The following is a 17,613-nucleotide window of genomic DNA, read 5'->3' as shown; positions in this document are numbered from 1 at the left end:
CTCTCTCTCTGTGACACGAGAAGCTGACACGAGAGAGTACGGGAGGAACGAGAGACGCAGACACACGGGCTCTCCTCTTCCAAAACAAGACACGTCTTCTGGATGTCTTCGTCTCTAGCTCTCTCTCCCCGCTTCTTCTCTATTCTCTTCTCCATTCTTTTTCAAAAGCTGCTTTCACTCACTTGGGATAATTAAAATTGTCTGTCAAGTTGGAGAATGTGGAATTGGAATCGAAGAAGATATACTATCAACTAAAAGTGCTCTAAAGTGGTTAAGCCGCTCCTCACTAAACCTGTGTACTATTAACTTCTGAGCCGGGGATAAACAAGCAAAATATCAACAAATATGTATTGGTGAGTTTTATTTTTTTGAACAACTTTTGAATACTGGAGAATGACGAAATAGTGTTCGATAAAAAATTCTGTATCTATCAATTGCAACGCATTTTTCTTTCCATTAATAAACACCATGAAACAGGAAAAATACAAAGTTTGATACACGGTTTTTTTTCGCTCAAATTTTCAAAATCTGGAGAAAATCTTGATTTTTTCAAGAGCGATTTCAAGTAGCAACACTCAAGAGAAGTTTTAAAAAAAATTCTTAATTTCTTTTCAGTTTTGAAATAGGGGTAAATTTCAAGATTTCTAGTTTCAACTCAATATTTGCAAAAACATAAATGGAGAAAAGATTCGTCCTGACAAATCAATATTTTGAACTTATTATCAAATTTAAGCAATGACTGAAAATGAAATTATTGTTTGCAGTTTTCAGTAGAAAATTATAGACATGAAACGGATTTCTAGTTTTAAAAGGTGAATTTCAAAATTTTAAAAACATAATTTTTATTATATTAGGAACTGGAACTATTTGCAAATTTCACTTCATTTTAAAACTGCAAAAAAAAGTGTTCTCCAATTTTTTTTGACTGAACAAAAATTGCGTCGCCTTGCCATCCCGTTTTGAACCAATATTTTATGAGTATTTCTGACTAAAAATTTAAATTTTAATCAGAAAGTGAATATTCATGGTAATTTAAGCACTTTTACTCTGAAATTTCGAAAAATTGCAAAAAAAAGTTTGTTTAAAAATCCGGGGCCGAGAGAAAACTCAACCACTTTTGGCAAGTCTGATAAAAATTTAATTTTTAATTGCCATAAAATGACCCACACTGAGAAAAACGTAAACCATAAAGTAATTGATAGAAACTTCCTGAAATCTCGATTATTCCCTTTCATTTCGTGTTTCTAAGAATACTGAAACTGGTAACATTCTCTATCTCACAACTAATTTCTAAGAATTCCAATTTTTAATCCCTTCCAACGCACCACCTTTTCATCCTCTATTTCATCTCTTATTTCAAAATAACAAATCAGAAAAAAAGTACATTTCTCTATCTCTCATCTTTTTCATTTTCATCTTTTCATCTTCTTTGTTGACACACGGCTCACATGGAAAACCAACCACACCCTCTAGAGGAAGGATCAGAGGCTAATTTGGAATGGACAGAGGGGATAATTAAGGGTGGAAGATAGAAAAAGAGATTTTGGATTTTCCACAGAGTCAGTAAATCAATTGTCCACATACTTGTCACGGGCCGGGCCGGGCCGGGCCGGGCCGGGCCCGCTAAAAAAATCTTCCGGCCCGGCCCGTCAAAATATTGAAAAAAAGGCTTGCTGCGGGCCCTGCGGGCCGGCCCGCGGGCCGGCCCGTGATTTGACAAGTATGATTGTCCAGAACTCAAACATGACATAAAATTGAAACAGTTCTTTTTTGTATTTCAGTATTCATATCACGTCCCTCCTGTTCATATTCTACTCCTTCACTACATGCCAACAAATTTGCACGGATCAGGATTACGAGTTCACGTATACAAACTGCGATGAGAATGGAGAAAGATGGAGGGTTGCAGTGCCACGTAGTGGAATACAGTGCTCGAATCTGCCAACTCCGAGGAGAGGCTTGAATTGCTGTGAGTTTATTATACATTCAAAGTTTTCAGTGCGAAAAAGTGGCCTCGCACACTCACGTTGTTTCCTTATTTAACACTGTCCCGAGTAAATGGTCGTGGCAAACAGTTTTTAAATGTATACATTTTCGTTGATAAAGAAAGCATCAAAATCCAAAATGACCAAAATTATATGACCTCCTTGTGACAGAAAAACCAACTAAAACATTTCCAGCCTTCTCGTGTGAACCCGGTCACTACCTCGACCTCGACAGTCAACACTGTCGTCCCTGTAATCCAGGATTCTTCAGTTTGGGTGGTGGTATCAGATACGAAGAGTTTGTCACATTACCCAGTGGTTTCTCGGTGGATAATATGGATTCCAACCCGGATACACAGTTTTCAAGTCAGCAAAGTCAAGTAGTGGAGTGTCCGAAAGAGTGAGTTCATTTTGTATTGAAAACATAAGAGCATCAAATAGAGTTGCTTTTTAAAATTTGTTAAAAATTAACTGAAGCAGTAAGCCTAAACAGTCTAGAAATTTTTACAGAGCTGGTTGGGTTGTTAAGGACGGCAAGTTGATCTACATACCCACTCCATGTGTCTCCAGATTGTCCTTTTCTGCTAACTTGGTCCGGCCAGGATCAGTGGAGTTCACTTATCGGTGAGTTGAAGAAAACATTCCAGTTTTTGAGTATTTACTTGGGAACTGTTGAAGAAATTTGATGCTCAATTATCGAGAAATTCTCAAATTTATCTTACAAGCAACTGCTTAAAAAAATTAAAAGTATTGAAATTACTGTCTAGAAACGGAATAAATTAAAATTTGAAGAAATTTTGCTAGCATAGGATTATGATCTGCTGGTGCCGGGGGTGATATCGAAAAAAAACTGATATTGTATAACCGGAATAAGTACCAAAAAAATTAGGAAAATAGTTGCCGTTTCTCATCTTTGTTAGCATCGCACCGTTCTTACAACTGTGCTCTGTTACTAATGACTGTGTTTCCCTAATAACTTTGTCAAAAATTCTTATAAATCTATCAATAAAATGGCTCCAGCTATCATATTCTATCTTACCAGACTAGTTACGGGCCGGGCCGAGCCAAATTCAGGAAAAATCTCGACCCGGCCCGATTTTTGACAAGTCTGGAATTTACTATCTTACAATTTCAAAACAACTGACACTATTTTTCTCAAGAAACTCACATGATGTTCTTACCAAATTCAGTCAAAAAACATTTTCTTTTTACCTAGACTTTATAACTGAAAATGTTATATCCATATTCTTATCCATTGTATCATAACAAAATAACGTGGCGTCTAGTTTACTGCTCTTTTGAACTTCCTAATCTCCAAACTGATATCCTCGGTCTCAAATTTTTTATATCATCAGACATATTATAAATCTATATTGACATATCTACTGTTGCAAAAAGTGTTCTTCGAATTTGAAGAGAATTTGAAACTGCTTTCCTTCGTGGATTAACTGCTTACTCTCATATTTTCAGAATGCCCCGTAACAACCGTGCTCTCTCCATGCAAGTAGACATCCGTAACGAGCAGTGTCAAAGTTACAATGACGTCGCCAAGTCAATGTTTTTGAAGTATACGAAAAAAGAGAAGGATGAAGAAGAGAGGAATGGAGACTGGAGGAAACGGAGGATCGAGTTGAAGTCGGGTGCCAATGTGATCTCATGGATTATTCAGAACAATCTGGGATACCAGGCATCCAGTCAACCTATTCATATTGATCGGATTGATGTACTAGGATTAGCATTCACAAGACAATGTACCGCCTGTCCACCTGGTACAAGTTCTCCCGGAGGATCTGCGGAATGCATTCCATGCTCCCCTGGTCACTTCTCTTCCAAAGGGTCCTCCCAATGTGGAAAGTGTCCAGAATCTCAATACTCTGGATTCAAATCCGAGAAGTGTATTGACCGACCTCCTTGCCGTGTATCCGACTACTATCCAGTCCGTGAACCGTGTACAAACGGTTCAAGTCGGGCGGTCTACAAGAAAGTGTTACCGTCGATATGTCGAGATGACATGCCTTCTTCTACTAAACTCCCTCCACCAACTCCATGGAAGACGTGTCCGAAATGTAATCCCGGAATGGAGAAGAACAAATTGGGAGTCTGTGAATTCTGCAAGAAAGATTATTATTCGGATGGGAATTGTGAGTTTAAAAAAGTATTTTCTGTCTGATAATTTATAGAAGTGACTGGTGGAACTACAGTTATGATATCCTGGTTCCAATCATTTCTTGAGAGTATGTGGGGTTACCAAATTCTTAACTGTTACATAGAAGTAATATTAACCAGGGAAAACAGATAAAATTTGATTTTTGTGTTTATTGTGACAAATTAGTTGCATTGATTGTCAAAATAGAAAAGTTCGACTAATTGAAAGTTTAGCTTGGTTAAGTTTTTATCAGGAGCAAAGTTGTTCACTTATCAGCATTACTAGATAGGAAGATAATCCTCCATGTTTCAAAATCATGCTTTGTACTAATCCATGTGATTGATATTAATGTAAAGGTGCAACTGTTACTCTATCCGGTTTACAATCAGTACCTGAGATACAAAAATGGATCAATATCCCAAATTACCGGTTTCTCAACTGATACCTAGAAGTAATATTAACCATGGAAAACAGATAAAATTTGATATTTTTTCTAATTTAGTTGCCTTGAGTGCCAAAATGGATAAGTTTGGCTATTTGAAAGTTTAGATCAAGTTTTTATAATAATGAGCAAAGCCTCACTTATCGGCTCATTCAGACAAAAAAAAAAGAAAATCCTCCATGTTTCAAAATCATGTTTTGTACCAATCCCTGTTTAGCTAATTCTAATCTCGCTTCGTCTTTTGTAGCTTGCGCCCGATGTCCAGTCGACACAGTACCAAACTACGGACTACAATACCAGAATTGGGCAGTTATGCCGCCAAAGTTGAGCAGTCGATGTGAATATATTTCTGAAGGTGAGTGAAAGTTTGTTTGACCGAGTACTCAATAAACTCATGTATCATTGAAACCTTAATTACGAAAGTGAAACTGTAACAATATTTCCAGACGTCGCAACTACTTGTAACATTGGCGACGCCTGGCTTCCTTCCGGTGACTCTCTCATCTCTGCTCCATCCCTTGAGCTTGGAATCGCCTTCGAACTGATTCTTTCGATAGAAGAGGGATTCTGGAACCCTCTTGCCCCTAAGCCATCCAAAACTATGAAAGTACCAGTGGCTCAAGTGACAATAGTATTTGAAACTTCCTGTGCTGATGAGTCATGCGCCCTCTACTTCATAGAAGACATGTCAGCTGGAATCAAGGGACAACGAGAATCATTCTATCACTTCCTTGCTGCATTCAACGGAACAAACAGTAAACGAGTCTGGAGTCATACTGTAACTAAAAACACTCCTGCGCGGTTTATGGTTGCATTCTTACGGTCTGGAGTGTCATCTGGAGAGGATAGAATCTCAGATGAAGCTAGAATCTACTCAATCAACGTTACCAATGTCGGACATCGTGGAGGACAAGGCGGCGGTGCATCTCAATGTCTGACATGCCCACATACTGCTGGAGGAGAGACGTGTGTGCCGTGTCCGGCTGGAAATTATATGCACGAAGTGACGAAATTGTGTGTGTCGTGTCCGGTGAACACGATTGTGAACGCTTCTTCGAGTAGAGTTGGAGTCAAAAGTTGTGTTCCGTGTGGACAAGGATTGACGTCAAAGGATGGAGTGACGTGTACAGCTATTGGGAAGATTCAGTTGGATTCTGGAGGGAAGGATAACAATGAGACGAAGTTCACTTATGATTTCTCGCCGTTTGTTGGAAGGTTAGCCAATATCAAAAATGAGTCTGGATCACTGTCTTGAAATATTGATATTACTAATATAGAAAATGTGAAACCTTAATAATGTTCTTTCAAATTTGGAATAATTTAAGATCATGGAACATCTCTGGTGTCCGCGTATTCTCCCGAGAAGGCTCAGCCTACTATCACTTCTTCTCTGTCGCCCTGTTCCCTCCTAACATCAAATGTCAGGAACAATACGATAATTTCGATATGATAGGAATACTGGACCAAGATAAAGAGGCTGTTGAAGGACTTGCTTGTCGAGTGACTGCACTGCCAACTCCTAGTTCGAATAGGTCGAAGACTGCCTACGTGACTCCGTTGTTAGTGGCGAGTCGATTGGATTCAATCACTACGAGTAGGACTCGTGGGAACACGAGTTTAAGTGATGAGGTGTTGGAGTATGGTGAGTAGGAAAAAGAAATCGATGTAACAAATTTTATTATAACCTACTCATAATCTGGTGGTGCTAGAACAGTAAATAATTGGATTTTATTATTCAGACAGCCACGACAACACGTCCCGCCCACTGGACGTCTTCTTCTGGTTCGACCCGGTTGCATCGCTCTCCTCCACGTGTCCGAATGGCAATCAACTCGTAGTTGTTGCTCGTTGTCTCCCAACCAAAAAGCAAATGGAAATGCGTCTTCCACACAGTTGTCCCGATGGAACATGTGATGGATGTCTGTTCTTGGTGATCATGGAAACTGCGCAGGCGTGTCCAGTTTGTGAATCGAATGACTATGAGACGATCAATGGAGAATGTGTTAATGGGAAGCAGACGATTCATAGTATTCCGAAAAAGTGAGTTACGCTGTTAACGACCAATCAGAAAAGATATTTGTTAGTGATTTTCAGAATTTGACGAAACAGTATAAAAATTCATTTCTTTTTCAACACAAGTTATATGTTCCAGACACTGCGTTATCACTGGCGCCGCCTCCCAAACGAAAGAAGTGGCTTGCAGTGCATTCACTGCTTTCCAGAAGACACTTCTGACTATTCTCGTCCTCTCAATGGTCCTCCTTTCGATTGGATTCATTTGCATTTGTAGAAGAAATCGACGGCTGGAATACAAATATACGAGACTTATTGAGTCTCATACTGGAGAATTGCCAGCTGTGGAGACGTGTGGATTGGATGAGGATGAGGATGATGATGAGGTTGGTTTGAAAAGTGTTGGGGTCGATATACTATAAGAACATTTATTTTCAAGTTTTGAAACAAAAGTGAAACATAAATTGGTACCTATATTAATTTTGCTGTCTCATAACTTTCAAAAATCTCTTCGATCTATATTTCTTACGCTTCGTTGTCTTTCTGATAGCTTTTATCATTTCCAGCTTCAAGACCGTGTAATCTTCTCGAAAGGCCGTCGTTCAGCTCCAAATAACTCGAGAACAACTCTTCGAGATCATCGTGAAAATGACAATGCTGCATTTATTTCTCTCGACAGTGAAGATTGATTCATACCGGTTCTAATTCCTCCCCTTTTCCTGTTTTCTTTTGTTTTTTTGTGATTAGTCATGTCCCATTTTTCTTCCCTCTGATTCTCTCTATTTTATCTTTTTGGGGTTCTGCACACTCGCTAGAAAATGCCAAAATTTGTATTGTTTGTCACGTTTTTCTGTTTTTATTTTTGCGGTTTCGAATAAATGACGTAAATTGGTAAAATGATGATAATTTATTATTTAGCCGTTAATGGTTCGAATAATGTTTATAAATGAGCTACACAAAGCCGAACAATGTTTCGAGTTTGTCACTCCTTTTAATCAATAGCTGAAAGTGTAATTATTTCATTAAAACATCGAGTTCCGGGAAGGAAAAATGAATCTATTATTATTTCAAAGAAAAAAAAATATCGGAAAAAATATAACTTTGCAAATAGTATCTGCATTTCAAAACAGAAAAGTGTGGTGGAGCTGAACACAAAACATTGGGAAAACAGAACATTTTAAAGAAAGAATTCACGGTTTCTAATCTAATAGACAAAGGGAACTTGGTTCGTTGGTACATTACATGGTTACAATTAAATACGAGCAGAGATGATAGAATTATGCAAAGCATGAGTAAGAAAAAACTAAAGAAATTGTATAGTGTTGTTAAACGAAAAGAAATATATCCTCTAGATAAAATCCAATTATTATAATTTCTTCATTTTTATACACTTATCATAGTAATGATACTGCAATATTGTTGTGGCTGATTAGGTTAAATGATTTATTTGATAAATATCAATCTTGACATTTTTTTCCTCTTTTCCACTAAAATTATTCGGTTATTGAATTTTTTTATTACCAAGGTAAAAAAATGAAACTATTATGTCGTTTCTCTAAATTACCGTGAAAATCTAACACCATCAGTTGCAGTTTTCACTTTTACTTCGCAATATTCATACATAAGTTCTCCAGTTAAAAGGAACAGTTATGTCTTCAACATACATATTTCGTCAAGAAAGCGTTTATGGTATCAACTAATATTCATACATAGATGTGAATATCAAAAATGGGAAACGGGGAAAGTCTATGGATTCTACAATTACTATTGCTGCGGTTACCACCTCCAACGGGAAGATTTGGTATTTGTTTGTGTTTCAGCCAATTCTCATTTTGAGTTTGAAATGGGCTATGAGGTTATCTGTGTTTCCGGTCTGTTTCAGTCGGTTCTCAAATAAAGTCAATATTTAGTTTCACTGGTTTTTGCTTTATTACCGCAACTGTTTCCAAAAAACCTGCATTTCAGCATACAATTCGCTGTAATAGAAATCTTGGAAATAAAAAGAAAACAACTAATTCCGATTTTCGCAAACAGTTTAGAAGAACATTGTGAAACAGAGATCACTGGAATTAAAGTATGCATTCGGAGTATCATCTCACTGACTGAAAAGTGTATAATTCTTTAAATTACTTATTGAATGTCGCAGATTTCAAGTTTGCTTAACCAGTAATCGTTGAGAAAATAACAGAACTGACTTATGAATCAACTGGAACAGAAAATTGTAAGCTGGTCATTTCGTATGTTTGAAAATTAATTGTTTGTTTCCAAACGCATGTTTTTTGTTGGTCCAATCCAAATGGTTTCTAACTGAACAAACCTAAAGGTTCAGTTTTTAGCAAATTCTGTGAAACATGATTGATCTTAACAAACCCGTTTCATATTTAAAAAAAAAACTAAATGTTCTTTCAAGAAAACAATTCTCTCAACTTTCCGTGACTTTTACACAAATTCATTTAAATAACACAAAAAATAAAAACCAGTGTATAGATCAAATTGAAGCAATCAGTGTTCATGTATAAACCGGATTCATACTTGTCGTCAAGTAGTAGGACCAATAGACCAGATTGAAGAGAGCGAACATCTGGAATTGCAGAAATTGTAGAAAAAAACGCACAATCAATAAAAAAAACCAATTCGGATTCAAAAATATAAGTGGGCAGAAAATTATTTATTGGTTTGTGAAATGTAAAGAAATCTTTATTAATTTCTCATTATTCTTAAGCCATAATGTGTCTACTTTGAAAAAGTGGAAAAATTCATCTGGAATTAGAGACAATTGCGAGAAAATCAACGAGAGAGGTAGAATGACTAATTTTAACAAATGAATAGAAAAATATAAGTTTGCCGAAACAAAAGAAAAATATAAGTTTGAAAAAAAAAGTTTGCCGATAATGTGCCTGCTTTGAAAAAGTGGAAAAATTCTCTCACCGTTGGAAATAGCATACTGGCCACTCGATCTATCGATGCTCCGAGTTCACTTCCTTTTGCTCGTCGAGCACTCAATTCCACAAAACTTCTGAAACGAATCCCTAGATTATAAGTAGAGCGCATTTCCATACCTCCTAGATTCCAGATTAGGGTGTCCCACTCCATTTGAATTCAAGTTCCCCACTGAACATCTCGCTTCTCGAAGTCGTTGGTCATGCATTTTATCGTTGTATGCCACAATGGCTAACTCGATTAGAGAGAAGAAGATGAATCTGAATATTTCAAGGATTATTTTTTCAATTGAGCTTCTGTTTCGGGGGTGAGACATTATTTTTGGATGTTCGGAAAACTGATTCGTTCTATCAATAGGCCTGCTTTAAAAAAAATCAAAAAGCTAGAACTCACCCGACACAACTGAACATCCAGATATCGATTGCTTTGACATAGGAGGCCTGAAATACGTAAGAGATGATTTATGTTATGAATTCAAAGGGAAGAAATGGAATTTATTGTCCTACGAAATTCAATGCAATAAGATGTGTGCAACAGAAATATTTAATTTTTTTAAAGTATCATTTTTTCCAGGCATCGCAGGAAAATGAAGGATAAATTATATTCAAATTTAAAGCACAATCATAAAAAATTTTGACAAGAATACCTGCAAATTGATTATAAACTATCCACTATTATTTCAAGGCATTATAAACTATTATTTCAAGGCAAGCTTTTTTTGAAATGCATCAAACGATAGTTCGTTTATGCGTATCCAAAAATCATGATTCTGAAACACGCACTTATCGAAATGTGCCATAGAAAGACAATCGAAATCTCGGAAAATGAAATTTTTGAAACAGGATGTTCTCATGTTGCAGTGAATAATAACATTTTCACTGAAGTTATTTAGCACCCTGATACAGTAAGATTTTGATACAATTGTTTGCTTTTAGGCACTCGAAAAAAGAACAAATGGTGATTCCGGACCAGTGTTGTTGGGAATTCCGACTTCCGACTTCCGACTTCCGACTTCCGGGTTTTTTTCACTTCCGACTTCCGACTTCCGACTTCCGGATAAGAAATTTCACTTCCGACTTCCGACTTCCGACTTCCGGATAAGAAATTTTATTTCCGACTTGCGTCATTCCATAACGGTGGAAAATCGGAAAAGTAAATTTCGCAGAAATACATGGTAAAATGGTCTAAAAAACAGAAAATAAGATGTTCTTCAGCAAAAAACTAATTTTCCACTGATTTTCGGCAATTTTATAACTTTTCTCTTGGAGTTTTTGAATATTTGCGAAAAAATCTAATTCCGACTTCCGACTTCCGGACGTTTTTTCACTTCCGACTTCCGACTTCCGGATAAGAAATTTTACTTCCGACTTCCGACTTCCGACTTCCTAATAAGAAAAATCACTTCCAACTTCCGACTTCCGACTTCCGGATAAGAAAATTTTCACTTCCCAACATCTCTGTTCCGGACGTGGCATTTTCTCAAACGTTGACTCAAATTTTAAAATTCACTGTCTGCTCGAATACGCAAACTCATGAATATTACTTGTTTTTTCCACTAATCGACTTTTATTAATTTGCTTTTTTTGACAAACAACAAATCAAGAATCTGAAACAGCAAGTTCTCACCTTTGGCAGTGACTTGACAATGTTACCAAATTGAAACGTCAACGCCATTAATGAAGAGACTGAAAGTGTGATTCTAGCAGGGAGTGCTTTCGTATCCATCCAGAAATCAATCCATGATATGAATACAGATATGTAGGTAGGAAGATACATTTGAAGAATATAGAAACCGTAGAGACGTTCGAAATGAATGGACACGGACAGACGGTGCCACATTCCTGCGGTATAGGCCTGGAAGGTTTGGAAAATAATTTAAAGCAGATTCCACGTGACGATTGAAGTTTCCTGTTTTATATGCTCGACAAAAAACATAATTTTTTCTTGGAGTGTTAATTTATGAATACCAAGATCTTCTCACCTCAGTAATACTTCCATACGTGATATTCGTCATTCGAAAATCCGGAAGATTATAGTCACTTCTTACTGTAGACACCGGTGACCATTCCAACCACTGTAACTCCACGTCAGCAGCATTATAGGAGTAACTTTCGAAAACCAAAGAACATCTGGTGCCTCGGATCGAATACGGTAGTTTAGCCAGATGGTCCCGTTGGGAAATATCATGAGGAGGATGTTGGGTTTAGGGGAATCGTGGACTTTGGTGGATTTCGAGTTGACGATACAGACATTTGGGGACCACAGTTTTGGTTCCATATCGTGATCGAGGGACAAGTTTTTTCGGCATGGGTCGAGGTGGGAAAAAGCTAGTCTGGAACCAAATATAAATCATCGAACAAAAAACCCGTGAAACAAAAATTTTCAGTTTCAGCAACATGACTATGAGTGTTGATTGCAGAAATGTTCAATTATGATATCGTGATTATAGCGACGTGTCAAATTCCTTACCTCTTATCATACTGTCAGGGTACCGTTTTTGTTTTGTTTCTTTTATCTATAACTTTCCGTTTGAGACCGATAAGAGTCCTATAAAAGGTCTCTTACGGGCGCAATCGGGGCTCTCCGTCCAGCTCTCTTATCAGAGAGACTGGTCTTTTCTTATTATTTTCGAGGTAGAAATAAATGTGTATTTGAATATTGAGTTAGTCTTTCTTACGAACCGCTACACGATGGAAGATAAAGTACCTAAACCTCAGGGTTTAGCTACCCTATTTAACGCAGTTGTCTTCACTTAGAACACCACGTGTTAGATAATAACATGGAGGTTCCCCTCGGCACATGAACATACTGTTCATGTGTGACCTCGAATCGTAAGATTTGACGAGTGCGGATACTAGTAAAAGAGAAGTCCACGTCTGACAAGGATACTGAATAGTACCCTTCTTGGAGCTGGCAAGTTAAAATGTTTCATACCACACGATCTACGGAACTTAACGAGGTGGCCACCGAATTTCCTACTGGCTAACATCAACACCAGAATCTGAAAAAAAAAAATATGGAGAAAGATACTGCTTTAAATCTGTCGAGTTAAAAGATATTTTAAGATGATCCGGAAATGAAAACTGAAGGAAAAGTTTTCAGAAATGTAACGAAGGAGTTCTGACGACAGATTTGGACCATGTGAATGGATAAGATACCTCTCAAAAGTCAAATGTTGTGACCTGAAAACAAGGGTTCAGACTTGTAGGTGGATCAAACCATCGGTTTCTTATTGGTTCACACCCCACGGATAAGTCATTAATGCTCTTTGACCCGGACCCGACGGGGGCCAAACAAAGTCATTAAGGGGAGAGTCTATTGGATGACGCAAGCAGTTTAGATAAGAAAGGCGCGGTCTCGGAAGACCCCGCTTATCAGAATTGTCATCCCTGTAACCCTACTTTGCAAAAGGTAGTAAAGTTACAGATAAGACGTGACGTAAGTCGCACGGCGCCGAAAACGACCCAAGTCACAGATCTATTTGAGCATAGATCAAAAATTTCGAAGGAAAACGTTAAGTTTCGATGAATAATATTTTTGACAAAACAAATGAGAAAAAGGAAATCACAAGACCACGTGCTTAACCTGTAATCATCGAAATTCATCTTTTAAGATGAACACTGATATTCTACATAAGACGTCTTGGGAGCATAACTTTATCAAACGAAAAAAAAAAAAACAACAGAAAAGAAAATACAGCCTAATGAGAAAAAAAAAAACGACGAGAAGACTAGAAATCAGTCCCATTCGCAAAGGATAGACTCCAATGGGAATGTCGAACCCGAATTTCCCATAAGATATACCATCCTACTTCGTGGGAACTGCAGGAAGAAGCCATATCTCTCCTCAAAATAGTGCTTGACACTCATCTTTCGACCTCGGTAAAAAAGAGTGCGATCGATGGTCCTAAACAAGAACAATAAAGGTAAATTGAAGGATCTAGCAAGAACATACCAATCCGTTGTGAATTGGAGAACTCCTGATTCTCCGCCGTGTCGGTGGAGGAATTCTATATACATCGGACGTTTGTTTCGGAGTTGAAAATTCAACTGCGCACTTTCCATCCACCGCCAGCGTGGGATGTTTTCATCCAAAAATTGAGGAAGTGGTTGCATTGTCTAGAAGAAAAGGACTAGGTCAAAGGTCCAATGAAAAAAAAAAAAGAGACAATGCAAATGAAAAAAAAAAATAAAATCGACCGAAAATGAGGTCGAGGACTGTAAATCGGAGGAGTGAAACCATCTATCAGTCTCATTTTTACGGCACTGAGAAGTCGTAAAACGTAATTAAACACCGAAACCTGAAACATCATGAAAACGATGGATGAGGAAAAGAAATGGCACAAAACTCCAAGATAACGGAAAATTCCGGGAGAGGTCACTATAAAAACAGGAGAATGAGAAGCGATTGATCTAATTGCACAAAAATTCTGGCTGATGACCACAATGGTCTCTCGGAATTCGTCGACCGTCACTTCCATTTTCAATTCATTATTCACCTGTTTTCAACCTCTTTTCTCCTTTCGTCGTCGAGTCACGGAAACTCAAAATAACGAAAACATTACAGAAATGGAGACCGAATCACCCATGCCAATAGATGAAGAAATTGCTCTGGAGGCGGCAGCGGATCCGACGATGGAAAAGCTGAGAGAAATTGAGTTCTCTATTGCTTCATTGGAAAAAGGCATTCGGAAGGTAATCCAGAATCAAGGAGTCATTTCCAAGGAGATCAAAACCATTGAGGAGAGTCTCACCTGGAAGGACGACAGGACGAACGTCCCAACAAAGAGGCAAAGGCAAAGCTGTAAGGAATGTGCCGGGCACCACCAGGAATACGAATGTCCACGCATTTCCGCTGGCCAAAGGTTCATGAATGCCATATCTGCAGAAATATGCGTCAATTGCAATACTCGACACCCCGGCGACTGTAAAAAGAGACCCGCGTGCTCAAAGTGTGACAAGAAGCATTTGACCATGTACCATCAGTGATTCTTTCTCAATTCTGTTAAAATTAACCATAGGACTCTTTAAATAAATCTGTTATAATTTCAACAGTGTACTGTATTTAATTCAGAGATGTTTACAAACACTTGAATGTTTGCAAGTCCACAAAACAGAAGATTGATAAGAAATAGAGAGCAGTTAATGTCTTTTCAGAGTCTCATTGACGTCAGCACACACGCAAACAGAAATGACCAGAAGGAATTCTGGAAACTGTGACGCAAATGAGGCGTGTCCGAGAAAACTGATAAGAGCCCATATATAAAGAAGAGGAGACGGCAATTCTTATCTTTTGACAGCAATGTTACATTTACGGAATCGAGTGATTCGACGACCAGCACCAGCGCCTAACGCGGGACATCGTGAACCTCCGGCCGCTGAGGCGCGCGGAGCGAGAAGGGTCCCGTTGGCAAACAACTTTAAGGACATTAAGTCCGCAACGGAGGCATTGGGGGTGACAGTGCCGAAGTTTGCAGGTGAAAAAGATGAAATGAACTTTGCCCAGTGGGTGGAGAAATTCGTCTTGGAAGCCAATACGCTTCGCCTCGGCCGCCAATTGACGACCGCGGTCTTTCCGCGCTTGTTAACTGGGTCAGCGCGTCTGAAATATGACGGCCTGGCAGACGAGGACAAAGCTGACTTTGGTCTTTGTACCCAAGCTCTAGCGGAGAAGCTAAGAGTCCATGGGAGCAGAGACAGGGCAATGAACGAACTTACCACGTTGAAGATGAAACCATCGGAAACGATGATTAAGTTCGCGAAGAGAGTGGAGAATGTAGCTAGGACTGCATTCCCGGATTTAACTGAGGAACAAAGGGAAAGAACTACAGTGAACAGGTTCATTCAGGGTCTACCGTCTAGAATCCGGATCAAACTTCTCGAGAGGGAAACTCCAGCAGATCTCGACGAGGCAGTGGAAATTGCAGAGAGAATGGAGGATATCATGAAAGAGGAGGATAGAGATACGATCAACCTTATTGACCAAGTCCGGAAGACTGACCGTAGAGAAGATGATGAGAGCCTGAGAAACCAACTCAGGGAGCTCACCATTGAATCGAAGAAGCAACGCCGTATGATTGAACAGTTGAATGAGAATCAAGGGGGATTTAACAATTCCAGAGGTTTCCCCAACCAGAGAGGATTCTTCACCCAAAGAGGTGGACATTTTTCAAGAGGACACTCCCAACCCAACGAGCAAGGAGGGTTTAGAGGCCATGGTTACCAGAATCAAAGGAACGTTGGACCCCAAAGAGGACCCTCGAACTATGGAAGGAACACAGGGAACAGAGGGAACTCTTATACAAGAGGAGGATGGCAGCCGAATCGTGCACCAACGCACTCTGGGGTTCATTTCCTCATGATTGTGGCCTGTTTGGCACTATTTATTCCTGGCGCAACAGGTCAATTCCAAATCTGTCCTAATGTGAGAAGTGGAGAGTATTTTGCTCCACCTCCACAAATGTCGTGCGTATTGAATCCAATAGAAACGGTGGTAAAAGCAACCGTAGATATCTACACAGAATATGGAGCAGCAATGAAAGCAAAAGCATACCGGTGTTCGAAAACAACATATACTGTTTGTTCATACACAGGGTGGCTAGAATGGTTTGTAAGAAAACCTAACATTGCAAACATTACAACAGCTCCAATGACAAAAATGGAATGTGAAAATGCAGTGGATCATCATCAGGTGGGAAATCAGACACTGATTTCAAAAGGTAATGGTATTTTCCACAGCTTACCATCCGTCACTAAAGTAGAACCCTGGATAAAAGGAGGACAATGTGACGAAGGAACAGTTTACAGTCTTGAAGTGGGAGAAATTGCCACCCCAGATGGAGAGAAAGTAATCTCACCATTGGGAGACACCTCGGGATGCCAAGCACCTAAAGGTCATTGTGAACTGACGGATGCTTTAATATTATGGATCTCTGACGGAATTACAAAATTTTGTAAGTACTCAAAAGTACAAACCACAGAGGCATATATTACAAAAACGAAAATTGCCATACCGTCCCTACAAATGGCACTGGAAATCAAACAAAACCAAAACGACACACAAATAGAAAACTGCTCTCTCAGGATGGCAGTGATAACGAATAATAGTTTTATGATTTCAATCAGAGACTACAGACAGTCATTATCGGAGCTCATTGATTCAGTAGAGAAGAAACAAAGGAGGAGAAGATCGTTAACACTGAAAGAAAGACCAAAGGGTTTACTGATTGAACGACTCTTCGGACCAGAGGCCACTATTGATAAGTACCCTCTATTCTCATATGATCCTATAACAGATCCCAGAATCATCCACGAAATGAGAAGAAATGATATAACTATGAGTCAAGTAAAATGGCAATGGGAAAACTATCGTCTTCCGAACATGCAAATGGCTGTCCTGAGAGCCATTAGGGAAGGAGAATACCGGAAACAGCTCATTCGGGAACTCCGAGAAAACGACGGAAATCTGGAGAACGCGGTTACTATCAAACAGCTTGAACAGCCATCACATCACTTCGATGGGTATCTGAATGAGGAATTTGGAACTGCCCACCCTGTCCAGCCAAACGAAAGAAATGAGGGGAAAAATGCGACAGTGACGAAAAAGGATATACTCCCCACTACAACCAAAACTCCACTAAATCGAGAAATGGTTGGAGTAGAATACATCAAACAAATTTCAGAACTTCACAGAAAAGCTTCCGAGAACCGAGAGAATTCGCAGCTGAATGGGAGACTACAATTTGTAGCTGATAAAATAATCGAAACAAATTATCAAGAATTTGATAAAATATACCACCAAATATGTGAGATGCAAAACTCGCATATTGAGATCTCAAAAACTTTATTAGCAATTGATCCTACTCTTGGAATGCGGGCACTACTGAAAAGAAATGATGTGATAGCCAAAAGAGCGGGGATGGTCTACTTGGTCTCACAATGTAGTGAAGTTATTGCAGAAAAAGTATTCTACGATCACAAGGTTAATGGAACGTGCTATGTAGACACACCGGTCCAAGTCCAGAATCAGACATGGTTCATAGCTCCAGGAATGGAAAAAGACTTAATGAAAGATAGTGTGGAAATACC

At 38.8% G+C, this 17,613-nt stretch overlaps 1 protein-coding gene across 1 annotated transcript; it reads right to left on the bottom strand.

Annotated features, from left to right (window-relative positions):
• Positions 1-9,095: 9,095 nt before the first annotated feature.
• Positions 9,096-11,803, bottom strand: GCK72_012678 (uncharacterized protein; the record flags this gene model as incomplete). The annotated part of the gene is made up of 7 exons (XM_053729310.1): positions 9,096-9,167; positions 9,515-9,602; positions 9,646-9,786; positions 9,920-9,966; positions 11,153-11,380; positions 11,508-11,600; positions 11,654-11,803. The coding sequence occupies 7 exons, from the start codon at positions 11,801-11,803 to the stop codon at positions 9,096-9,098; spliced, it is 819 nt and encodes a 272-aa protein (XP_053584082.1).
• Positions 11,804-17,613: the final 5,810 nt, after the last annotated feature.

This window comes from Caenorhabditis remanei, chromosome IV (genome assembly GCF_010183535.1).
Source record: "Caenorhabditis remanei strain PX506 chromosome IV, whole genome shotgun sequence".
Lineage (NCBI taxonomy): Eukaryota > Metazoa > Nematoda > Chromadorea > Rhabditida > Rhabditidae > Caenorhabditis > Caenorhabditis remanei.
This window is presented reverse-complemented; position numbering and strand designations above follow the sequence as displayed.